General features: G+C 40.4%; 3 protein-coding genes across 5 annotated transcripts; 2 read left to right on the top strand and 1 right to left on the bottom strand.

Annotated features, from left to right (window-relative positions):
- Positions 1–1,789: 1,789 nt before the first annotated feature.
- Positions 1,790–19,884, top strand: LOC107217701 (mediator of DNA damage checkpoint protein 1). Of its 2 annotated transcripts, none has more exons than XM_046730991.1 (7): positions 1,790–2,465; positions 13,996–16,222; positions 17,237–17,352; positions 17,452–17,583; positions 17,831–18,032; positions 18,154–18,384; positions 19,187–19,884. In XM_046730991.1, exons 1-7 carry the CDS (start codon positions 2,337–2,339, stop codon positions 19,273–19,275), a joined length of 3,126 nt encoding a protein of 1,041 aa, XP_046586947.1. In that variant the 5' UTR covers positions 1,790–2,336; the 3' UTR covers positions 19,276–19,884. The 2 variants fall into 2 exon arrangements, with proteins under 2 accessions (XP_046586947.1, XP_046586946.1); XM_046730990.1 differs by having other exon boundaries at positions 1,791–2,465; positions 17,452–17,589; positions 19,187–19,882.
- Positions 19,885–19,894: 10 nt separating this feature from the next.
- Positions 19,895–22,900, bottom strand: LOC107217730 (vacuolar protein sorting-associated protein 52 homolog). Its single transcript, XM_015655372.2, has 9 exons — positions 22,522–22,900; positions 22,281–22,456; positions 21,793–22,177; positions 21,534–21,716; positions 21,339–21,464; positions 21,063–21,247; positions 20,916–21,000; positions 20,627–20,830; positions 19,895–20,544 (listed from the first exon to the last, which is right to left on the bottom strand). The coding sequence occupies exons 1-9, from the start codon at positions 22,756–22,758 to the stop codon at positions 20,119–20,121; spliced, it is 2,007 nt and encodes a 668-aa protein (XP_015510858.2). The 5' UTR covers positions 22,759–22,900; the 3' UTR covers positions 19,895–20,118.
- A 63-nt stretch (positions 22,901–22,963) lies between these two features.
- LOC107217728 (nuclear pore complex protein Nup93) lies at positions 22,964–26,261 on the top strand. Of its 2 annotated transcripts, none has more exons than XM_046730996.1 (7): positions 22,964–23,274; positions 23,470–23,650; positions 23,738–24,701; positions 24,839–25,167; positions 25,258–25,610; positions 25,678–25,795; positions 25,870–26,261. In XM_046730996.1, exons 1-7 carry the CDS (start codon positions 22,973–22,975, stop codon positions 26,179–26,181), a joined length of 2,559 nt encoding a protein of 852 aa, XP_046586952.1. In that variant the 5' UTR covers positions 22,964–22,972; the 3' UTR covers positions 26,182–26,261. The 2 variants fall into 2 exon arrangements, with proteins under 2 accessions (XP_046586952.1, XP_015510854.2); XM_015655368.2 differs by having other exon boundaries at positions 22,970–23,274; positions 24,839–25,163; positions 25,254–25,610.
- The last annotated feature ends 60 nt before the right edge of the window (positions 26,262–26,321 follow it).

Genomic DNA, 26,321 nt, shown 5'->3' with positions numbered 1-26,321 from the left:
CTCGACCTTACCTTCAGCGATCTTTCAGGAACAACGAAACGTAGAACAAGTCGATAAAAACTTTTTCTCCCATAGAGATTTCGCTCTGTTTAAAAATTCTTGAGTTGCGAAATGAAGAAAATTGATACCATGTATTTCCGAAAGCATTGTTTGCGATTCTTCGACGATTCAGTGACTTCCCTGATCGCTTTCAAACATCTTTTAATTCGTTTGAAAATTATTTTAACAAAAGGTGTGCAAATCTTAGAGATTGCACATCCGTCAGTACTCTAGACGAAGGAACTAATTAAGCCGCACAATAATTGGATGGAATACACGTGTAATAAGTTTACAGACAATGCTCCACCGCATTCGTTTGTATACACAATCATGCATGACGCGTGAAATTGCGCGCCGCTGCATGCATGCAGTCAGAAATTTTAATTATAACTGTCGGATAATTGGACAATCGTAGGAGAAATTTACACCTCGACATAGTGTACAATGTACAATTCAGGCCTAATATTAATCTACCCTTGAATCGCGTTCGGGGCGTTTTCCAATAATGAAATTGCGAACTCGACACTACGCAAAACTTTCAAATCATCCACGAGGAAGAACTGCCTGCGCAATCTAACGCATTAATTGCGTCGGTCATCGCAACTTCCCGCCATTCGATTAGATCGGATGATCGTGAGTATGAGTTTTTTTTTTTTTTTTAATAAATTTTTTTTTTCATCAGCCTTTAGCCTCATTGGTAAAAATTGCCCTGCAATCTTTTCTTCCAGCACTTTTATCCGAATGTAATAGTTTACTCCGACTCGACAGTTTCGTTCCTCGTACCGTACATGGTTTCGTTCGTAGTTGGATGAAAAATATGCAAAGCTCAACCCCGTATTTACATACATATTTAAATCCAGTGTAAAAATAATTCACGGTTGTAAGATTGCTCGCGCGGCGAAGCTGATGAACGTGTACGAAACACGACTTTGGCTCAGAAATGTAAAGCGTAAATATAATGTCGTTGGCCCGAGATTCCTTCGCGCAATAATTGCGCAATTTTCGCGCACTCGCGAGGAAGGTATGAGGTGTGCAGAAATTGCTCTGAGGGTGTTTCTTTCTCAACAATATCCTCCCTTTCTCTCTTGATTCTTCCAAAAGAAAACCGTCGATGAATTGTCATTTTTCGGCAATCGACTCGCGCCATATCGTCCGGAATTTGCGTTAAAATAAAACTGTTTCGAAACTGCTAAGAAACCATCCGCTGGACGACAAGCCCTCGAGAAATTGTTTCGTTCAAATATTCTAGCATTGCGCGAATCCAGAGCGTACCTCGTTTCTGTATGATTGTATTATACGTGCCTTATACAGTTTATATTTCGGTCGGTGTCTTTACGCCATTTGATTTGCCACTTGGCTGCTCGAGCTCTATGGGCAGTGAAATAAATGAATAAGTAAAGTTTCAAGCCGTAATTGCCTGTTTAAAATGTATAAAATATATATATATATATTAAATTGTGTACCTTTGTACACCAATATTCTTTCTGTGACTACGGCTATCCACTTTTTCTCACGCGGCATTCTGTCGTGGCCTTTTATGCACCGGTGTATTAGGTATAATATAACTGCGGGTCCCTGTCTTAGGAAACAGCACCGTGACAGTCATGATAAAAATGACGATGAAATCGAAACGTTTTTTATTCAATTTTCACACTATCAATAATACATATTAAAATATAATTATCAAGGTACTTAAAAATGATGCAGAAAATTTCGATACCGCTTGAAAAAATTTTAGTCAGAATCGAACTTTGGACACGATTTATGCGCACGAAGAAATTTGGCCGCAACAAAGATGTCGCAGGATTTCATCTCGATTGGATCGATGATCCGCAATCCCGATTTTCTGAAATTCTCTTCGGCTGTTCGAGGGGCTGATACATTTATGCGGTGAAAAAAATGAGCCAAATTATTGCGAGATTGGAGTAATTCCCGGAGTTCACATCACATTCACTCGCCGGAGGAAGGAGCCGCTCTCCCTCCTCGGGCAACTCTTCTCTTTTCACTCCTCTTCTCTTCACCCGAAGGCGGCTCGGCCGGAAGGTAGTAAAACTGAGACACCTTCTCCGAGATCGGACAGTCTCACCCCGTCCTCGTTCCTCTCAACTTACAATGGTCGGTCGGTAATCGGTGCTCTGTTAAATACGCCTGAAAGCTCACACGGGAATAATAATTGCCAGAAGAACCAGGGAAGGAAGCCGCGTACATCCCGAAGTGAATTGGTCGGTTGGATTTTAGTCGAAGTGAAAAGGAGAGCGAGATCAGATAAATCTGCGCCACGCTGATCGGTTGCAGCGATGGAAAAACGGAAGAACTATATCCGTGTCAAAACTCTTCTCGGACTTCTTCTGCTCGCCGTTTTCGTCGATGCCGAATCTCCCGATCCTGCCGATCATTTCGACCCGGAATCTTCAAACGTCGAGCAAGTAAGTATTTGTTATTTATCGAAGAGGGGAAAATCCTTTGACCGAGTCTTCCTGTCTCTGAATTATACAAGACTTTTTAAATTATTTCCAGTCCTCGGCACCAGATTGGCGCTAGTTTGAAAATTCATCAAGCTTGCAAGATGAAAACTTTATTCAAAAATCAAACCCTTGGCAAAGTATCTTTTTTTAAAAACCTTCCGCGCCCATTTCTCCCGGTCCTCGTAAATCAGGCACCTAATAATAGTCGCGACAATGCGTGTCAGCTTCTATTTTATAGGTGAAAAAAAGAAGTAACAAAACAAAAAATCGAATTTTATAACCTGTCCGAATTTCTTCCCGATATTGCCATAAGCGACCGCGATGTTGTTGAAAATCGCGACGTTTTTCTCGGTGCTGCGAAAAAAGTCTCGTATGCGGGTAAAAATGTTTATCCTGAAAGGTGTAATTTCGTCACGGTTTAGCCGCGGCTTAATCGACGCGGAGCGTGATGCCCTTCCGGTAGAAATCACGCTTCGTTTTGTACCTGCGACATGGCAAAAGGTAAAGGTTTGGTAAAAATTGTTCCCGCGAGTCAGGAGACCGCTCTCGTCCCCCTCGATTAAAAATCACTGACCTCTTCGACAACGAGTCGTGCTTTCTTTGCACTTTCTATCTGCCGCGGTGCACTTCCGCTGCAGGCGGATGCATGCGTGGGAAATGAATTGTACGGGATTGATACTGCCGCCTGATTTTTTTCGCCAAAATTGCAAGGCCGAAACGGTGATTTTATTGAGCGGAAATAAGTACACTCTCAGGCGCGGATTAAACGACTCTGTGAGAGAAATCTAGCAATTATAAAATTGCCGAGGAGCTGCACCACGGCAGGAATTAACGATTAATGCGGCTTACTTCGCATCCGCAGACTTTTCAATGTCGCGAAATTCTTTTTCACAAAAATTGAAATTCAATCCCGAGCTTCCGGACCACGCGAAAAAACGACAAGGAATTGGCGCTGGGCGATATCTATCGATATTTACCGTCATCGATAACTATAGAGGTGAAAAAATGGATAGTTTTCATCGATATTTTACACACTCGATAATCAGTAGTATCGATATTTTGACTGTAAGTAAAAATATCAAAATCATAACATCAAAATCCCAACTACGAAACAAAGTAAACTGAAAATAATTCGATTTAGAAAATACGAAAATACGAAAATACGAATAGCGAACATCGCCAAACGCTACAAGGAATACGTTTCACACACGCGTAATTTGCCGCGATGTGCGCGCGTGTTTAACGGAGGGTCACGAAGTCACTCTGTTAGTGGGTGAACGTGCCAGAGATCTACTTTCCGGTCCGAGAGATCTCGCCGTCTCAAACCGTGCGGCTCATCTTTGTTTTGTTGTAGTTTGTACTTTTTTCAACAACTTGGATTTCAAATCTCATCTATCTCAATCCTAGAGATAAGATCTTACCGCAACGATTTCGGATTCAGTCCAGGAGTTTAAGTCTTGAAAAATTCTGCGCTGCTTTAAAACTGGTTACTTTTTTTTCCATCGTGATTTTGTACATCAATTCGCGACGCAAAGATTAATTGCGTAGACTCGCTTTTGATTCAGTGAAAATTCGAAACTTTCTACGTGCGGTTCTTTTTTTTTTCTTTTTTTTTTTTCTTGTCGTCGTTGTTGCTGCTTTTTTTTTTTTCTTTAACAGATACTTGAAATCACACAGTCGCTTTCGCAATACCGCTTGTGTTATTTTCTGCGATTTTCTCCGCACAATTGTTCGAGATAATTAGAAAATAACGTTCGACCAGTTGCAAATTTTATGCAGTCACTTGAATATCTCCAACTTTCTTTACAGACTCGATCCTCTGTAATATTATAGCGTGGTCTTGGAACAATATTAAATTAGAAAAAGAAATTACGATCGCGCGGAAGAAGAAAAAATTCAAATATAACACGGAGTTGATTTCATGACCGATCACGACTTTCGTTTTAATTTTTCTTCAGCAAAGACAAATTCATTATGTTCGAATAATTATGGTTAAAATTTAAAAAAAAAACCTTCCTGTTTCCCTGTCGGTACTACATTGTAATATATGCTTACTAGGCTTGCAATCGGATGATTGCAACGAATCTCACGATACGAAAAAATGAAATTGACGCATGCATTTCTTGACATAAATCAGACCCGAGAGATATTGGAATTAGGCTCGCTTCTCCTTTTTCCATGTAAAGTGACGCCGCGTTTAATTTTCATCTGCGTGTAATACGAACGAGTAGGTATCCCTGTGCAACACTTGGCGATGAAATTTTCTCCGGCATCGCTTCCTTCCTCCCCCCTTTTCCCGGCAGTGTACAACTCGGCTGTCCTCGGCTGTCCGTGTAAACGGAAGTCTATATTTCGACGGTAATTCGCACGATTTCCGGCTCGCCTTTGTTTCCGTTACACGCGCGTAAGCCTCCCTCTCGTTTTATATCCCCTTACTAACATCAGCAACTTTTCTTCCGATCCGAACTCCCCTCCAATTCCTTTCCTTACTTCGCGAGACGTTTTCACCTCGACTCTGCCGGAGTTTTAACAACGCCACTTTTACACCCACGATTACCATATCATCCTATCTTCGTCTCGCATCTTGTTGTAGCGAGAGTATGAACTTGGTGCTTGAGAAGACGTGTCGTCTCGACACTTTCTATATAACATCGCGCAGCTTGGATGCAAACAAATTTCAAATGCTATATTTTCACCGATTTGGTAATTTCGCCGAACGATAATTATCTTCTCGAATCATTCATCGCGACACATATTTCCATGTGTGTAAATATATCATCAGATCGTAAATTCGCGAGTTTGTGTCGCGCGTTATTTAGTATAGTCTGAAACATGTTGCGTAACACGGTGAAAAAGTTGTACCCGATTGTATTATGATAGGTGAAAATTGTGGTGTGATCTAGCTCAGATTTTTGCACGATCGACTGATTGCGAGCCAATTTTGTACAATCATTTGATGGAATTAGGGCGGTCGTAATTAACAGGATACATTTTTTTACCGTGGGTGGATCACACTTGAAACGGGTGGAAGGCACGCAGCGATCACGGTTACGAAGATAAATCGCGGAAATGAACGATCATCGGCCACAGCCCAGCCGCCCCGTCTGAAACGGCAGAAATTTCAATTACCTCAGACCCTGTCTCGAATTAGTAATTACAATACGCAATCGTGATCGAGCGTGAACCTATCAACTCCGCTTCACCTGCCATTTATCGATGACTGGACTACAAAAAAAAAAGTTGTCAGTTTATTTTACGATCGTTATAAATGTATTTAGCATGTAACGAAGCTCGACGGTGTTTCGACTTGTCAGCGAATTGCGGGTGTAATCGTTGGACGTAGAACGTTAAGCCATTGAAATTGTTCTTCACGATTTTTAATCCGCTATAAAACTTTCCACGTAGTTTTTGTCAGTTAGTTTTTTTTTTTTTTTTTTCTCTCGTTTCCTTCCTGTAGTACTTATTTTCCTCTCTTTTTCTCTCTGTCTTTCTCCCTCTATCTCTGTCCGTGCAACGTTTGGTCAATTTATTACGTCACTAGTTGATTCCGGGTGAATGAAAACGGGGTCGAAATCTTCTCGGTCCTTTGAGCCGGAGTTCGAAGTTTTGCAGTGCTGTGTTCCGGGCGTGGTTGAAATTCCGAAATTTGAAAAGTTCCGAAAGAGCCAAATTCCGAATGTTTTCTGGCGAAACTTAAAGCGAAGCAATCAAACTTTGGAGAGACGACAAAGTTTCGAATGGTCCGAAACCCGACGATCAAAGTTCCGAAAGTGCTAAATTCCGACGTAACTCCGGTAAGTCAAAGTTCCGAAAGCGTGAAGATGAGAAAATTTAAAAATCCGAAGCATCGAAATTCCGGATGATCCCAAATATTCAGATCCGTGAATTTCTGGCTTCGTGAAATTTCGCCACTTTGAGCTCTCTCTATTTTGGATTTACGATATTTTCACGTTCTGGATCCTGGTCATTCTGATTTTCGGTTATCCTGATCTTTTACACCTACCAGTTATGTAAACTACGCCGTACGAGTATGTTTCCATTTTCGGAACTTTGCTCTATCGAAACTTGAATTTCCGGAATCTTGTATTTCTTCGTTGTCTCTTCAAAGTTTGAGTTCTTTACTTCAAGTTTCGCCATCAAATAATTCGGAACTTCAATTCCCATCCCCTGTGTTCTTCCGCACTCCGCGAACACATCGTAACCCGTGACTCTTGTCTCCCGATACAGCGATATCGGATGATCGGATAGAGTGAGAAGCGGGAAGTGATACTCTCGCCGCTTTCCCACTTGAACGAGTGCTTGTCCTCATCTCCTCTCTCCTGGTTACGGCGATACGGAACAATTGCGCGAAGGTGAAGGATGTCCGAGCTTCGTACCTGTTGCTGCAGACTCCCAGCTACGGAGGCATCGTTTGTCGGTCGTAATACTTTCACCACCCGAACGAAGAAACCAAAGAACGAACGCCTTCTTCGCCCCGCGATCGAAACGACTCGACCAACCACCTTTTCGGCGTCGTCGTCTTTACATCGGCCCGAATCGCTGATCAAATCTGTGCCGATATATTGATACGCGAAAAAGTGGCAAATTCGGCACGAGAGTGCAGTTTGAATGCAAAGAAAGCTCGGTGCGAAAAACACCTTTCGCAGTTCTTTTTTCCCAGACGATCGTTACTCGCAAGAATTGGTTAAAAATTCACCTTAGACGGTATGAATTTTTTCTTCCTTGTTTTTTCCTTTTGCTTCCGTCAATTAAAAGTAAAAGTTTCGACGGCAAAAGCCGCGCTCTTATGATGCATAATATAATACGCGTTCGTATATTTCATACGTTCACGTACAACAGCTTGTAGAGTAATAATACGAGGTGTGCTATCTTATTCAAATCGTGAGAAGAATTTATTATTGTGTATAGGTATGTACGTTGTATTCGTAATGCGGTGTAAAGAAAGTTCATCTCCGATCCCATGACGCCTGCGTTATACGCAGGTAATGTACGTACATCTTAAACGTATAATATAAGATTTACACGGAATAATGTACCGTAAGAAGTTACACATTCATAAATTTTAGGCGCGACATAATAAAGACTTTGGGATGAGTTTCGAATTTATATTTTATTATATCCTAACTTTGTTCCACACGATTGTTATTCTGATTTTTATAAAAACGTAACACCTCCTAATCTTCGTACAGTGTTCGCAGAATTGTATTAAGTTCAGTTAACGCGGGAAAAGTGTCGCCGATGTAATACGAGTTGACGGTTGTATGAAATATATAATGCGAAAAAACGTATCTTCGCTCAGTCATTGTGTGTAAAAATATTCATTAAACCTACATCGTATCGTACACCAAACGTAACGAAAGTTGTCGGAATATTCTGGCAGACATATTCCGAGGTTGGTTGAGCTGACCAGTAACCAGAACTTGATATTTTTAAAAGAATTCGCGTACTTTTAGCTCGTAATTTGAAAAAATGTTTTCGAATTTTAGAAATTAATATCCCACATTCGTCGTATATTATCCATGCAGAATAATCAGATTGAGAGTATAATTCTGGGTAAGCAGCCGTACACAGGATCTGCATATTTGAATGATAAATTCATCTTTCGCTGGATTTTATCGTCGGATTAACTGCAGGTATGAATGTGGAACGAGAAATTTACATTTTAAACCATTTGCGTATCTTATTATATGTATACCTAGAAGTAAGCGTGCAGCGGGATTAATTTGCTCGAGTATTGAAGTTAAGCAATTTATTAATGACCAGAATTACGTGCGAGGAGCGATATATCTTCGTATTCTACGTCAGTAACGAATCGCGTTACAACTGCATGCACGAATGCAATTCGCGAATACCTATAAGATGCCTTTCGCAATTTTTTCTCTTTTTCTCTTTGCAAATATTTCCTTATACACGAATCGTAACACGTATGTTCATTTTTCCTGTGTAATTCCTGACTGTAAACGGTCCGTCAAATGCGGATCTCTTCTTTTTAATTAACGAATATATTAGTCAAACTCTGTTACTTTGCCGTTTGCAGTACGATTTTGCAAAACTGCAAGGCACGCGAGAACAATCTTCGTTATAAGATACAACAGATGAAAATTTACAAACTGTATAAATATAGACGCGTGCATGGCCTACGTTTCGTGCAGATGCGATCAAGCTGTGTCAAAAAGTAGGAAAAAAAAGTAAACAATTTTTTACGACTAATTGCGGTAGCGACTGCTGTACAGATACAAATGGCTCCAGATATAATACCAGCGAATTGCGTGCGTGTACGTAAACGAGGTCAAAGTTCTTCGTTCGTACGTACGTATACTTTCGTAGTAGTTTTTTAAAAAATGTTTTCATTTTCTTTTTATTCTTTCTCGTCGGTATTGAGGTCAACGATTAACACGAACACCGGCCTATGACCGAGTTTTAAAAACCACGACAATCCGTTCAAGCTACCGAAATATTACGTAGAGTGGTGATTGTAATTTATCGAGTAATTATCAGTTGATGAGGATGAGAAATAAAGTAACGGCGATCAAAATTTTATATTCACATGTACGTGACATACCTACGCAATCTGCTTAGGTATATAAACTGAAACTAAAACCATGGAACTGCACGTATTTTAATATTATATACAATTTCTTGATCGTTGAATGTGTTGAAGTTCATCTGAGTGTATAATCGTGACGAGTCGACGTTAGTTTATAATGACTATACGAACATCACATTTCTCTGGCTGAACTTTCTTTTAAAAAACAAAGAATACCGTCACGTGTCAGCCTACACGACCCTTGGTTACTGTCACGTACATGCATGTATGTACATATGTGTAATATATTATATCAAATTACATGCTGGTACAAACCGACTTGTACCGATTATTTATACTCCTTGGCTTTATTGTCGTCGAGGAAGTTTGGACGAAAAATACCAATATGTACGACAATTGAGAGTATATTACGGTAACTTTCTTCGGTGGTAATCGCGATCTTGCACCTATATTGATATTTTGTACGTTTCTTCTTTCCTCTCTCTTTCTCTCTCCTCTCACCTCCAACTTTCCTTGAGTGGAAAAAAGAGTTGTGAAAATTATTATCGACAGCAGTTTTATGATGACTATCGGTTATGTGTAGGCACTTAAGATTATTATTTGTAGATACGTTTTTAGTCACAAGTTTATACTTTACACACGTGTACCGTGATTCAATCTTAGATTTCTCCTGTTGCGGATATAATAATCAAGCGCGTTTAGAAGGAAGTTAACGCTGCCGGATCGTTGAAAACATTATCATTTAAGTTCTAGGTTCTAAGCTCGATCGGTGTAACTGACAAATACGTATAATTTAACCTGAAAACGATACTGGTTACATTAGTTTCAGCCAGTTTGTATAAATTCTCTGATTATATCACGTGAAGGTGTTGAGAAAAATAAAAAAATTAAATTCGGACATGTTTTGGACTTGAAATTCTTGCCTGGAAAGTTTTATTACACCGGAATTTATACCGTCGTTACAGCGATAATAAAAAATGAATAAATAATTATCGGGGACAAGTATCTATCGGGTAAATGGGAAAAATAAACTATGATTATACAACGATGCGTGAGTAATAAAACCGGAAGTGCGACATTTCTCGTATACAAATAGAATATTACGAGTGAGAAATAAATTTATCGAATCTTCCAGAGCAATCCGCAAGATCCAATTTACAATTTACGTTGGCCGGAGGCGCGGCGCCGTGACGTGGACTTCCAAGTGTTGCCTTAGGTCATTCTGCCTCTCGGTTTAACAGACGCGGGTCATCCTTTCACTAAAAATAAACTACGAGAGAAACCGGAAATACCGAGCTCTCGGCGAAACGTTTAAGAAAGGAAAAGTACGCGTGTGTGTATAATGTATAGCGGTCATTTCTCGGTATACAAACCGTACAATACGTCGACGTAGCTCGGGATTACTTTCCGGCATGAATTAATGAAAAATTGGGCATAAAGATGCGGCGGTAAGAAAGGAAACGATCGAGTCAGGTCCCTGCAGATGACCCGAGTCTTCGATTCGCTGATCCTCTAATTTTGCACAACGCGTTTATAATATCCTCCGAATCGTTTCGAATGTGGTTTGCGGACAGAGCTTCTCGATTATTGTCGAGGCTCGTTGCTACGGTTCTTTCTCACTTTCCCGGTAGTGAATTTAAAATTGGATTCAGTCCGTTTGCAGCCTCCGGGCAGACGGTCCCTCGTTTTGCGATCACCTTTCGCTCATTGCTACACGCCGCTGCCGCTGCTGTTGCACTTATCGTTAACCAGTAGAACGTCCTCGCAAGTCCGTCTGGATCGCCGATTGATGAACGGGCTCGGTTGAACAGTTTTTACTTCACGGTGATATTTATGCCGACTCTTCAAATTGAAACGTACGAACCATACCTCGATTAAAAAATCATCAAATTTATGCTGCACACTTGTTTCAATTTTGACGATCCACTTACGTACGAATTTTTCAGTACTGTGGAAAGAATTATTTGTCGGTTTTATTCACCTGACAAATTATCCAACGACGTACATGAAAGTTCTTTTCCTGAAAGTCGGGCGTTAATCTTCATCGGTATCTGGCAAATTCCGTTCCCCATAACAGCGCAACGTATTCCGTTTGAAAAATTGTTTGCGTTCAATTACGAGTAAGACCGTTAAATCCGAATGTAAATTAGACATACCGCAAACGTGAGTAATTTACCGCACTTTCTCTTTTAATCAGCTACGCAAGGGTAATTAATTCTTACGTTTACATCCTCGGGGTGTAATTTCATTGACAATTTGATCAGCGTTTAATGGGGCAGAACAATTAGGCACCAAGCGATATTTGTATTCAGGATTCCGCGCGTGTAGTTATAAGATTTCCGAATGTTAATACGGCACGAGAAAAATTTCCGTTGAAGAAAGTTGCGCGTACGGATGACGAGCGTCGTTGTTTAACTTACGACGCAAACCCTGCATAATATCCTAATCAAAGCAACCTCGTGTGCGTCTTGCCGTTTATTTGACTGGCAGAAGAGGTGAGAGTTGATAATTCGGTGTTGAATTTTCATGGAGCCTGATATTCCGGTTCGAGAGAACTACACTAAAAAAATATCGCACCTTGCACTCTGGTGTAAGCATCGCGACTTGTTTACTTATTTACCTTGAAAATAGCGTATATAAAGTGTATATTTTATTTACACACGCACTGTTAAAAATTACTCTATGGAACTTCCTACACAATATTCGAAGTTTCATTCGGATACGAAACATTGAATTCACCATATATTTACATACTGTTTACTCGATTTACAAATACAATAAATTTACCACACAATTTAGTAAATTCAAATTACTTTTTTGTCCTATCTTCATAAAATTTAGTAAAATCAACAATTTTTATTGTAAATTCAAAACAAATACACAGTAATTCACGTCGCTGTGCCAAATTTGTAAATTTTCAAGCCGATTTCGTTAATTGACAACTTTTTTACACAGCAAATGTGTAGTAAACGTATAATCTGTTTTAACAGTGCGATGTCCGATACGTACCGGTTCCTGATGTCTTTATTGCATAATTTTCAATCAGACAGCTTGCATGCATGCAGCCGCGAGTTTACATCCTTGGGCCTCAGTCCGCCATCCATCCATCCATCCATCCATCCATCCATCCATCCATAATCCACCTCCCGTAGTCCAGGGAAATAATTATTACGCATGCTAGCCGTCGACGAATAAAACTGTATGCAACTGGACGCTGAGTGCTCGCGGGATGCGATTACGAAACGTTCGGCATCACGTGAAAGGGAATTATACTAACCATATTTAAATACCGCACGCCATGGGATAGTTGCGGCTAATGGTCACGTAGCTCCTGGGAATCTCTTCGAGATACAATCGTTCCTAGATTTCAAAATTTTCTGTACCGCAGGGGAATGTTTTATGTTCGGTTCCGATGACTCGACCTGTACACCGTCATGCTTGGAGCCTTGCAGCGATTTTGAAAATTTATACTCGCCTTGAATCGTCCAGCATGTAATTCGAACCGATCGACGATTTACTGTAATAAAATTTCAGCCCGAAGTAAAATCTCGGCCAGACTTCTGCGGTATTTTACAGGTGCATGAAGCTATTTGCAAAACAAGCCCGTGGGCGCGGTGCAATTCTTATCGTCAGTGGGTTAACGTTTGCTGATCTATAATCCCTGATATTTCTCTCGCCGTTCACCTCGCTGCTCTCGGACCAATCGATGCAAAGTACAGTAGGTGTAAAACTAGATTTCTCCGTCAGCAGTATAATTACAGATGCTGTACGTTCGTGGATAGGCATGTTTTTTATTTCTTAATTATTTCATAACTTTACCGTAGTGTGAAGTTATACAAACGAATGAAATTAAGGGTATGATTTGCAAGACTGAAGCCATCGACATTCTTCCGGCAGTAGAATTTTTCTCAATAATTCTGGAACGGAAAAAATGTAGAGAAAGTACATCAAATTTTTTCCAAAAACAAACAAAAAGATTTTTCTACTGATGGCCTTTTATCAGGGCCGAATGCGGTAGTTATTTATGCATTGTAAAATTGAAATTGTATTTGTTGAACGGTTAAACAGTGTGGAACGTTGAACGTTTCCGTTAAAGCAGAATCCATTTCGCACATAAATGATAAATTGATCGTTTATAGCTTCCGTTGCATAAACTTTGGAACATGAAATTTCCATCAACTGCTTTACCGTTTGTTATTCACGCCGTGATTTTATTGATCCGTAAATAATTTTAAATTATATTACGTATAATGCACCGCTGCATATAAAATACACGATATTTGTTATGACTTGAGTTATCTGCACAGATGACTATTGTAATTTGTTTACGATTGCAACTCGGACAGGTGAAATTGATGGGAGCGTTGAGGCTGTAACAGAAATAAGATGGTGAAAGTATCTGGAAATTTTATGCACCGCACGATAATACGTGTATACCTACAGTAGAACGATATTAGTGATCCGGTAAAGAATATGGAATAGTCCAGACTATTTCTTAACTGCCGTAACCGCGCCCATATTCATTCGGTCAATCGATCATGTGATATATCTTCTTTCGCTCGTGTAACTTTTCACCAACGCTCTACAATGCAGCAAGAATCGGTATGCAATCCTTGTATCCCCATGACGACATCTGCGGTGGGAAATTGTTACAGTTTTTATTATAACGTTTTCTGTCTTTCCTCAAAGCCCGCGCGCCGTGATCTGCTCCGATGAACACCGCCTATACCAATTCATTAAATTTCTTAACCCTAACTAATTTGTGAGCTATTTCTGTCGAATGTTCCGGAGAAATTACGCAAGAGTATAATTGATCATTTTCTTTCTTCTAGATCTCGTTGTCTTATACTTGTAGAATCAAATCGCAAAGTGAATTTCTTTACGTTCAATGATTAACCGTAGCGCTGACCTCGAGTGTATTTGTTCGTTCTTTTTTTTTTGCAGGAAAGCGTCTCGTCCGATCTTCACAAACGTCAACTGTCTCCGTCCGAACAAGCACAGATTCTGAGCGATGTTCAGCAGCATCAGTCAAGGTTTGGTCGAGTCCCAAACCCTATTCAAAATCTCCAGAACACATCGCCATTCCCATCCTTGGCAAAATATAAGGTTGACAGAGCGAAACAGCAACAGGAGCTACTGCAGTTGCAGCAACAGCAGCAGCGGCAAAACTCGAACCAGCAACGTATACAAAATTTCTTTGAGACGGCCCAAACTCAGTATCAGCCTCAGGCTGTGAAACAGCAGCAACAATTTCAGCAGATCCTTCAATCCCAGCCGCAGTTTAGTCAGTATCAAAATTTGCCCATCAACAACGCGAAGTATCTTAATTTGAACCAGCCGCTCTTAAACAACGGTCAAAGTATCCAGCTTCAAAGTTACTTCGAGAAACAGAGACAACTCGAGTTCCTTCAAAAGCAGCGGGAACGCTTGTTGGCCGAGCAGCAGGAACTCAGGAGGCAGCAAGAACTCCTGCGGCTTCAGCAACTTCAACAACTGCAAACTACCACCAGCACCACGACTCCTTCTCCGTTCCAATCAACCTTTTCGCCCTTGCTCTTGTCCTCGCCAAGTGCAAGGAAAATCACCGCGGCAGAAAGCGATCTGTTCCTGAAGGCGATAGCTAGTCATCAGAAGAAGTTTTCCAGCACAACAAGCAGCCCTCCAGTTGCGACGACGACAACGCTGAGGACGACGACCGTTGAAGCCTCGCCGAGTCCCACATCTCGTGCAACAGCTCGTGGCAAATTGGTCAACGACAAGCAGGAGATACCCAAGGACATTTTGTCCCTGATAGAAGCTCAAGAATCGCAAGGCACATCGAGCGTTTCGCAGAACGGGAAGTCCAAGCCGCAGATACAGATTATCTACCAGACCGAAAAGCCTACGGCCGGTGCAACCAGGCAGAAATCTTCGGCCAAGAGCAAGTCATCTCAGTCGTCGGCTCAGCGAGAAGCACTCTTGAGGCAGTTGAAACTGGCTCTGCTCCAGTCCCCGGACGACGAAGCAGCCAAAAACATTTCAACCAGAGACCTGGTACTCCCGAATGGAAAAACTGTGCAGGTCATTCGCGCACCGAACAGCCTACCTTCGGTCGAGTCTCAGCTGACCTCGGAGTCTCTGAAGGAGGTAGTCAAATCGTCTTTGCCCACTACCAGCATCAAACCGCCAAACGCGATCCTCGAGGAGTTGACGAAAGGTGTTCTTCCGCCTGGCGCGGATTTCGAAGTACTGAGGCACAAGCTTGACGGGAACTTGGAAGAGGTCGGCAAAGCTCCTTTGGAGAATTCACCGGCTAAAAAAGTCACTTTTGTTGTCCTCGAGGAGCAGCCAGACGGAAGTTACAAGGTTCAAGGCGTCAAGGGCAACGCTGACAAGGAAAATGGCGGGGACGTTGAGTCCATAGTGGAGAGGATCAAGAACGGAGAACTGAAGCTGCCTCCTCCGTCCGTCAAACCCTCACCCACCACTGCTACCGTCACCGAAACAATAACTACAACCCGGAAACCTCCAGCGATCACAAACGTCCCCACAGTGATCACCGGACCACCACCGACCACGACTTACAGGCCTCAGACTGTCCTTGAAACAGGAAAAAACACAGATTTCAGCAAGTCTTCGGACGACCGTCTTCCTTTCGTCACGATTTCATCGTCAGGCGGATCGGCGACCGACAGATACGTCACTTCGGCCACCACTCCAAGTAGCCACGTGTACAACTCTTATCGCAGCACGTCAAGACCCTCAGTGCATCAAACTCAGTCCTACGTTTCCAAGTATCCAGTTTCTACCAGGAGCCATTTCATTCCAACCATGGCTCCGGTCAATGAAATTGTCACCCAGTATCCGACGACGACGCCTTTGTCAACTTCCACTTACGCCGAATATACTACGAATAGGTACTTCAGTCCTACTACTTACAGCAACTTTGGCTCGAAGACTGCGGCTTCTCCGTCTCCTAGATCCATAGCGAACACGCCCAAGACGAATGTTGTTTACGAAGAAAATTATGAGAGCAGTACCGTATTCGCTCCCACTTCCGTCCTCACTGTCACACCTCCGCCCTCTGATTTGGCCGGTGATAATCTTATAAGAATTTTTAAACGGCAAGGACTCTACGCCATGGCCAAGTTCCTTGGGCAGTCTGGGCTCGACACCGTTCTCAACGATACCGGTAAGTCAAATCCGAAACTTCTTTTGGTTAAAGTGGTACATCCTGAGACGTACACAAATTATGTTACAATTTTTACATATCGTAGTGTAATTATCACACTAATTTTAGTTGTAAATTAAACGTGAGAAAGTTTTTTTCATCCGTTCACTCATCGTGTCTACGTAGATTCATGGTATGAAAAAATTGAGCAACGATTATCTGTATTTATACAAAATTGTGGAAACTACTTTCCCACGAACACCGTGCGCCATACACATGACGAATATTAAAGATTCGCGAGACGATGTTGCCTCGTTAAGTCTAAGGCAACGCGCGTTCACTCTCTATTAATATTCTCACGCCTGGATGGTTGTTATTCTATTACGATATATTGCGTAATATATTGACTAATTACGCTGCGAAACAATTAATTATAACATCGATACGAGAAATGGAGATCTATTCGCAGATCTCCCAGAATACTCGGGGCATTCCGTAGGAGTAATTAAAGTTTCATTTGTTTTCTGCTAATGACACGTGTAATAACGTCTGAGGTGAGGTGTGCCCGTCTTCTGTGTATATCATGTTCGTAATGTAAAATCATGAAACGACTACCTTTTACTCAGAGACAGAATAATTACGTAGAATATTATATTCAATTAAAACTTGTGCTCCACTTCTCATGGTCAGGATTGAATTAATAAAACTAATTTAGAAAAGATTGCGTACCACGTGCTCATAGTGTTTTATCTACTAAGCTATATGTAGAGGTGACTTGACGCAATGCCATTCAAGCTTGGGAAATTCCTCATTCGAGTAATTCTTAGATTAAATTTTCAAAGCTTGTGTTTTTAAACGATTTTTGCACGCACTTTTACCTTCAATGTTCCGAAATCGCGGTGTAATTGTATTACCTGTCAATGCTGCAAGTCAAAAAAGAATCACCACGTTTTATAATTCAGGTCCGTAGATATTGTTCTGAACTTTATCGCGGTAACGAATTTACGCAATTGTTACCACACTTAAATTTTTCAGGACCTTACACGATATTTGTTCCCACCGACAAAGCCTTCAGGGCATTACTGGTGCAGCTTGGAGGGCCAGAAAAAGCCGAGGAAAAGTTCCGCGAAAATCCCCGACTTCTGAGCGGAGTAAGATTTCATAATTAATGGAATGAAGTAGTTAATCATTGTCTAAATTAACTCTGGCAAACTTTTCATTAAAATAAATCTCTAATTATCCCGTCACAGCTTTTGTTGCACCACGTGATTCCTGGTGCCTTTAGGATCGATTCTCTCCAGGATGAAATGACCGGAGTCAGTCTGGCCGGGACTCAGCTTCGAGTAAACACGTATAACATGCAAGATGTCGAATGGAATGATGTGAGGGTACTGTCTTGAACAATTTACTAACACAACAATCAATCGTATCTTCGTTTTTACGTCTGTCAAAAACGATGTGACCTTTCTTCTTGATTATAACTGAGAACTAAACTAGATACGTATACATTTCTCTTTTATAGGAAGATACGCCTGATAATATTAGGCCATAATCATTGTTATTAACATTTGTAATCAGTGTGAGATCTGTCACTTCGGTGTTTCAATCAAAACGAATAATTCTTTCAAGGTAACCACGATCAATGGAGCAAGAGTCTTGCCTGACAAACAGAACATCGAAATTCCTCAGGGAATTTCGCACGCGGTTGATAGAGTAATGTTCCCATTGCCTGTCGGTGATTTAGTAGAAACACTACAAGCAGATCGGGAACGTCGCTTCACTGTCTTTTTGAGAGCGCTGCACGCCTCTGGCTTGGAGGAAACTCTGTCTGGTAATGAAATAGGAAATTATTACAACGTACCTACGCAATTGAGCTATCCGACATGCAGAGTTGAAATATTGTCGGCGTATTGCATGGTTGTGCAGTAAACACGTTATTCAATAATTTTCAGGGTCAAAGACTTACACGATATTTGCTCCAACCGACAATGCATTTATGATTGCATCAGCTTCTCCAAACGGAAGCCCACCGTGGCTAGACGACGAAGATAATCAAGAAGCTGCGAGAGCTATCGTTTCGAGGCACGTCATACCCACAACGCTCTTCACTGCAGGAATGAGATATTATCAGCAGAAGGAAACCCTTCACTCGCAGGCATTTTTACACATCCACAAAAATTCAGGTATACATGTTAACGAATTTACTTCGCCGGATTCACACGGTATTCTCTCCATAACGTCGCACAATTCTTTGCAATGCATTGACCACTGGGAAAATAGGCCAGTGAATGTTTCCGCACAAAATCTGCAGCACGCTGGTTCGAGGAAGGGACTGTCGAGCTTTCCCTTTTATTTGTTGCACTTACTGTAATTAAAACAAAGATATTTCGTTATTTTCAGTCAACAAAAACTTTGTTCGAATGAGTGAAACCTACGGAATTTTTTTATCTCAAAGTGGAAACAGACCGTTGACTTTTATATGAATAATCGGAAATATTTATCTCTTGTATAAGACGCTAACTCTGATAATTGCCTGACTTATTTTTTCGCACTTTATTATTTATTTTACAGATTTAATTACTTTTTGTTATCAATCAAAACAGCCGAACCAATTATTTATAGACTGTAACGATCTTAAAATCTTTTACCTCCAAACATACTAACATTCTGGAAAGATCGAAAGATGATCAGATGCCGTATGTCTAAAGTAGAATTAACCCACTTGTTCGTAATGCAAAGTAATTTCCTCGAGCCTGCTTTAATCACATGGTAATGACCAGTGAATAATCAGATTTAATCTTGTTTTAGACCTGCAGACGCTTTATTTCATTTTCATTCCAATTTTGAAATTGGGTCTTGTGCGTTGCTAATTCTAGCACAAGTCTCATAATTCTCATTTAGTATTATTATGAATATCAGTATTCATAAGTACAATTTTTCCTAAACTAATTGTACGTATTTTTTTTTTTTTTTTGTTCATTTCAGGCCGAATTAAGGTAAACAATGCTAAAGTTATTTCTTACAACATTCCGGCAACGAACGGAGTTATTCATGCAGTTGATACGCTACTCTAAAAGTTTTGGGTTGTCGTTCAAACAACAATTTCAAGCTCAGCTATTGTGGGAGGGATATGGAATGCACTCTTTGTAAGTATGCATTATTGAAATCGATCGGAACTATGATTGAAGGAGAAAACTAACGTCTTGAAATAACACTTCAAAACATTCAACTCTTTAATTTATTTGAACAATTATTCGAGTTCATCTTCCGTAACGTGAAATAACACCGGAAAGTACTTACTCTTTGAGAAGCAGAAAAGCAGATTATAAGATATCGCAAAGTTAACTAACTCAATGAATATGCCATAAGTGTTACTTAAATCTTTCTCAACCATTATCATCACAGTGAAGATACAGATTAACGAGAATCGTCTTGTTATATAAAATAAATTATACAAATTGAATGTACGCGAACGTAAAATTAAATAAGGTGCTCGAATAGACTCGAGAGTTAACGAGGTGCAAAACTGAGTACACCAAGTCATGATAACCGTTCAACTAGGATGTATAATATAGTTCGTATTAATTTTTTAAATAAATGTACAAACTTTTTTCATAAACATTGAATTCCACAAACTCAGGCCTCTCCGTTCTCATCATCCTAATCCCGGTGTAAAAAATTTTCAATCGTCAATTAAATTTTTAATAAATCTTTATTATTTCTGGTATATTTATATATAATATCTATATTTATGTACAAATGATATGAACGAATATACAATATAGTTATTAATAAATAATTAAAATCCCAACCGACCATGAGTCGACATACTTACTAACTCAAGTAGCAGCTGACAAATTTTTGGGGAGATTCCGTTTGAGAAACTTGCGCTATTAACAATTATTCTAAAAACATTTTTAATAATTCGTTCTATATTTTTTAATCTCTACCATAATATGATGGATGTTTGTCAATCGAGCTCTAGCATTTGCGGGTAAAATTTTATGCAAACGGTGATAATACTGAACAAACTGAGTTAAAGTTCTTTGAAGCAATGCGCCTCCTAAAACTAAGCTTGGAAACGATCTCAAAACTTCGCTATTTATTGATGACAACTCGTTTTTCCAACACTGAGTAAAAGCCTCGACTAAAGCCAGTGCCGTTCCTTCGTGCTGCTTAAAATATTCCACTTGACCCTTATCAGATAAAGCTTCGGTTTCTTTAACAAGCTGTATAATTCCGCCAAAATGAGGGCTCAACACTTCCTCAACATACTCAGAGGAACGGGCGTTCAATTTTTCACGGAAGCTTTCAGCTTCTTTTGAATTATCTCTGGTTCTTTCCTACAGAGAAACGAAACTTTTACAATTATTTGTTCGTCATTGATTTCTCAATGAAAGACCGTGACAAAGAGCGACAACTGACCATAAGAACTCCCAGGACCAAGTCGTAGTTGTTGATTAGAAACACTAATTGCTGTGTTCTCTGCACAAAGACTGCGGCCATTCTAAGTAAAAAGCATTGTACTGCTTCTCTTAATTCAGCCAACAACTGTGCAGCTCCTTCACATGGAAATCCTTCTCCGACTCCGACCATCGCGGCACTGAATTCAGCGTAACGTCTAGTAATCTGAATAGAGATGCGAGTCAAGACATAAATTTATTTGAGAGTTGATCTGTGGTTACGTTAAATGATAGGAAGTAACATTACTCACGTAATGAGGTCCTATGTCCTTATTCAATTTCCAGGGATCACAGTCTTTGATACTTTGAATATTCAACTGAAAGGCGTACTCGAACCTGAAATAGAATGTCTAAATGGATCCCAAGCACATTCGTTTTCAGAGAACTGATGAGATTACCTTGGCCAAATAACTGAGGTGAGATTATCCCAATACTTGTCTAGTGCAGGGACAGCTCGTTTATGGCAAGTCAATTGGTACCGCATTACCAAATGCAAGCAAAGAAAGAGAGCTATAGTGTCGTAACAGTCATCTACAAAGGACTGCAAGTTCTTGAGTAACAGGTGCAAGGTCTTGCCCATCACCTAATAGAAAAATAAAAGAAAAATTACAATTCTATCCCGTATGTCATTCGTTAATTGTTGCAATTCCCAAGGGAAAAATATGTTGAATTACTTGATCGAAAATATCCATCGCCTGAGTTCCGCGAACCTTGAAAAATTCCGACAGAAATAGATACTCTCTGCAAGCGTTATCCACCAGCGCGTATTGTTCACTTCTAAACAAAGCTTCGTAGTGATACTGTGAATGAAATACATTATTGATTCACCTATGATTGTTATAAATCTTCTTGAATAATAAAAAACGAACCCTAGTCTTAGACGCAGTATGCGGCACAATTATTGGAGCTTCTAATTGAGAATTGAGAACATCTCCTCGGGTGCCTATTGAAAAAACAGTGCCTCGATGTTTGAGGGGAGTTTTGTGGAAGATCCCTCTGCCAGCTGTATCTTCAACGCCCATCAGATCATCTTTGGTGGCAGCTTCTTCGAACTAGAAAACATTAGAGTACACATATAGAAAGATTAGTAAAGTATATTGCAAAGGCAAATGTCTAATTTTTTCTCACCTGCAGTTTTGTGAGTCGCGAAGAGTACGACTTGAAGTAAGAGTAATAAATTTTGCTCATCGTATCGACATATTCCCCACATATTTCTTCAGCAACATTTCTTTCATTGGCCAAAACAAATTCGAAAAAGAATTTATACTTGAGCATGTTATTTTGCGGAACCTGATAGTTGGTCATTGGTTTCCTAAATTTGTATATTTGTTCCAACAGATAAGTTCTGATCTTGGACATTGCTTTTATTTTCAATTTCTCGAGTATCTCTTTGACGTCTTGGCAAGATTTAGCTTCCTTGAAGCTTTGCTCTTTGACAAAGTTTATTTTGTGATTCAAGGTCTGCAGCTGTGTTAAAAATTCCTTCTCAGTAACCGGGCAGTCCATGATTCCCCTAATAATAAAACAGAGTAAAAAATAGATTCTGCTGTTCTAAATGACATACTTTCTGATAACTTAATAGTTAAAATGGCACAGAACTCTATTATTCAACCTACATTATCAGAGCTTCTGAAACAGTCATGTCCTCGATGAATTGACTCAGTGGTCCTCGAATGACCTGGCGGTTGGAAAGTTGCTGGCTCATGGCTACAGATTTTCGTTGCAGGTATAAAATTTCCGAACTTATGCTGCCGAGGTCGGTTTTGAAGCTCAGTAGCATGGATTCCATTTTCTGTAATAAATAAATTGTGATAGCGAGAGAACGTATCGTCATGTATCGAATAGCCATTTACTAACCTCTAAAATATTGTCACAGGCATCAATTTGGTTATGCAAGCTGGCTATGTTCTGACTTTCTTTTATGTAGTCTTGAATAGATTTATTCTCGACTTCTTTGAGTTCTTTTTCTATTTGTCGGGAATATTGCCGCAGGTCTGTCCCCATCGTCAGGACCTCCTGGACCACGTCATCCTCCAGATCCTCGTGAGCCATTTGCGTCTCGCTATCGTCAAAAGCGTTGACTTCCGACGACATTTCTACGATATTGAACCTTCCGACACTTTTTTATTTATAATACTATTACTGCGTATTCTTTCCTTGCTCTTCTCACGTGTAAAATATCGGCTGAACAACTCTGACAGCCTAGTTTGACAGCACGCTGTCTGCTACCGTCTGCTTCGCAGACCAGCCATTACGCATTTTTTAGAGGTTCGGGTATTTGGAGTTTAATTGTTGATGCGAGGATCAGATGGCAGTCCAATCGGTTGAAGTCCGTGCTGGTCCGTGCAGACGAAATTTCAAATTTGTAAATGGCGTGTACGGGACTACTCTAACCTCAGTTCGCCGTGTTAATTTATTGTTGAAATTCTTCAGAATGGGTGATTCAGATTTTAACGAGCTCCTACGGTCGGCTGAGCAATTGTCAGCCGCTGTAGAGGGAAACGGCGAATTACCGCAAGTCGAAAGAAACTTAAGACAGATTTTAGAAGCCTCTAACGAACTTTGGTCCCGCGTCACTCAGCCCAGCAGTCAGGATAATCAAGTACAGGCGTAAGTACGGAAATTAAATATCCAATTTTTAGTTCTTTATGTGTAAAACAAAAACGGATGACTAAATTAAATTGGCACCACCGGATTTCTGTACGTATCCACTTTTTTTTCTCGCGGAGTTTAAATGTAACCTCAAAATTGTCGAGGCTCGACCTCCTTGCCATTTATAATTAAATCCGTTTCAATTTACTGCAGACATCTCTTATTGGGTTCGCGTGGTGTTGACCTACCGCAAATATCACAAAAATTGAATTCTCTGAGTGCACGGCGTACTTTTGAGCCATTGGATCCCGTCGCAGATACAGACATTGTTAGCTACTTGAGAAATGAAAAAGAAAATGCCATTCTTTCTATCATTGAACAAGTACATAAAGACGTACGTATAGTTATAATTTTCTAATGCTCGAGTAACACAATATCAAATGAAACAATTGTAATTAAGTAAAAGCATTTTTTCTTATAGACATTCGAGCTAAATAGAGTTCAGCAGCTCCAACACATGCTGGGGGAATGGAAACAAATGCGTTATGAAATAATGAATGCAATGACTGCTCCCTCCGGAGAATTGGTCGACCTAAGGGGCATGCCCCAGCGAACCAAACTTGCAGGTTCCGCTGTAAGCGGTCTGTCCAGCATCGAAGCTGCGTATGCCAAGGAAGTGCGGAATTACAATGACCACGTATTGAGAGGCATAACACGACCAAACTTGTTTAAAATCCTAGCCAAGGCTTCGGAGAGCTTTGATGATAAGAAAGTAGCAGATATGTGGAAAATGGTCAAAGCCATGGTGGATATTCCCGTAACTCCAAGGGGTGATCAAATGAAATCGAGAAGCAGCTCTCAGGTTGAGAGAAAAATAGTATCCCAGGCACGGAAGTACCTTGAAAATCGTTACACAGACTTCATGAATTCTATTATCAGCGAGAATCTTGCCCAAGCAATGCGCGGCGGCATTCCTGGCACTTTGCCGCTTGTGAAAAGCTTTGTAAGAGTCAAAATACAATCAACGCTCGGCTTAGAGGGGATACAAGTTGATGGCATGCCATTGTGGCCGTTAGTCTACTACTGTATGAGAGCCGGGGATTTCCATGCTGCTTTACATTGTCTCAAACAAGCTGGCTCGAGTGTTGATGAGTTTAGAGCTGTCGTGGAAGAAGCTGCGAACAGTAGTACTCAGCGTCCTGGCAGTAGATCGGAATCTATTGTTAAATTACAGTATCGGCGACACGTCAGGTCAGCTACTGACCCTTATAAAAGAGCCGCTTACTGCGCCCTTGTGCCCTGCGATCCTGATGATTTACATTCCGAAGTTATGACCACTGCTGATGATTATTTGTGGCTACGCTTATGTCAGGTCAGAGATCAGGCAGATTCTGAAAATAAACTTACTCTAGATCACCTACAGACCACGATTCTAGAAGAATATGGTAAGAACCAAAAATATTTGACTTGAATAAAATTTCGAGAACTTTGTTGAAATACTAAGTCTGAAAATTCATAATTATGTTAATAGTATACCAAGTTTTTATAGTTTAGTAACCATGTCTCAATGTTTGTTCTTCAGGGGAATCCTATTATCATGCTCATGAGCAGCCTTACCTTTATTTTTCAATGCTGTTTTTGACTGGTCAATTTGAGGCAGCCATTGAATTTTTGGCACGAGGTGCGGGTGCTCGATTATTGCCACACGCTGTCCATCTCGCTGCGGCTATGCACGAACATAATTTACTTGGAGTCAGTCAAAGTGTATTGGCGCCTTTAATAAGTGTTGATCCTGTTGACAAGCCCCCTGCGAAAAGGCTCAATTTTGCACGTTTAATTTTGCTGTATGTTAAAAGATTCGAGGCTTCTGATCCAAAGGAGAGTCTGCATTACCTCTTTTTATTGAGGTCAGATACTAAAAATATTTTGGTTTCTAAAGAATATATATATAAGAAAATGAAACATCACGTCCTATATATTTGAACATTCTTGTCTAGGACGATGAACGATCCGTATGATCGGAATATGTTTGCAGCTTCGGCTGCAGAAATGGTTGTAGATGCTTCGCCGACCAATCGAAGCCTGCTGATTGGACGAATAGACATGGGTCAACGGCTTCCAGGAATATTGGATGAGTTCCAAATTAATGTGGAAGATGTGATTAATATCAGCGCCGAAACTTTGAATCGAAAAGGTCTACTTGAAGATGCAGTTACTATGTACGATTTAGCTGGAAATCACGAGAAAGTCTTGAGTCTGATGTGCTCCTTGCTTGCACAAGTGGTGAGTCAGAAAAGTACTCCTGGCTCACTCAGATCTAGGCTTCAAGATACTGCCAACGACATCAGTTTCAGGTATATTTCAAAAACTTCCGAGATCTTTAAACAGCGTAAAATTACCGTCCTCAATAAATGTTAACAGGTACCAAGGGACAGCTATTCAAGCTCCAGCAGAATCTGTAGCTGCTTTTTACACCCTAAGAGATCTTATGGTATTCTTTGACCAATTCCATAGCGAACAGCATCAAAATGCTCTGAGGGTAAGCTTCTTTGATTCACCTTACGGGTTTGTTACGTTTGAAGTGGTTGATATTGAAACAACAAATTATTTCAGACCATCGCGGATTCCGGATTATTACCGCTACATGTTAGAGAAGTTGACGAACGTGTTACAGCGCTCCGTCGGGTTTCAGCAGAAATTACTGGTGCTCTAGCTGACGTTCTTCTTGCTACAATGACTATTTTGTATAAGCTGTATCAAAAACTACGCTCAACTGAACCAGGCGACGAGGTTGCGAGGGAACAGCAACTTTGCGATCTCAGAGAACAAGCCAGAGCCTTGACCAGCTTTGCGGGCACGATCCCTTATCGAATGCCGAACGAAACAAACAGTAGACTCGTTCAAATGGAAATACTAATGCATTGAAGGAGTGAATTTATTTTTGCGTACAAAGCTGAAAAAATGTAAGATTCAAACATTTAAATAGATTATGATTTTGAAAGCTACGTTTAATGGTTACAAATTTTTTGAATTTTCTCGATGATTAATTTGCGCACAGGTTCCGT

The sequence above is a fragment of the Neodiprion lecontei genome, chromosome 2 (assembly GCF_021901455.1).
Source record: "Neodiprion lecontei isolate iyNeoLeco1 chromosome 2, iyNeoLeco1.1, whole genome shotgun sequence".
Taxonomy (NCBI): domain Eukaryota; kingdom Metazoa; phylum Arthropoda; class Insecta; order Hymenoptera; family Diprionidae; genus Neodiprion; species Neodiprion lecontei.
This window is presented reverse-complemented; position numbering and strand designations above follow the sequence as displayed.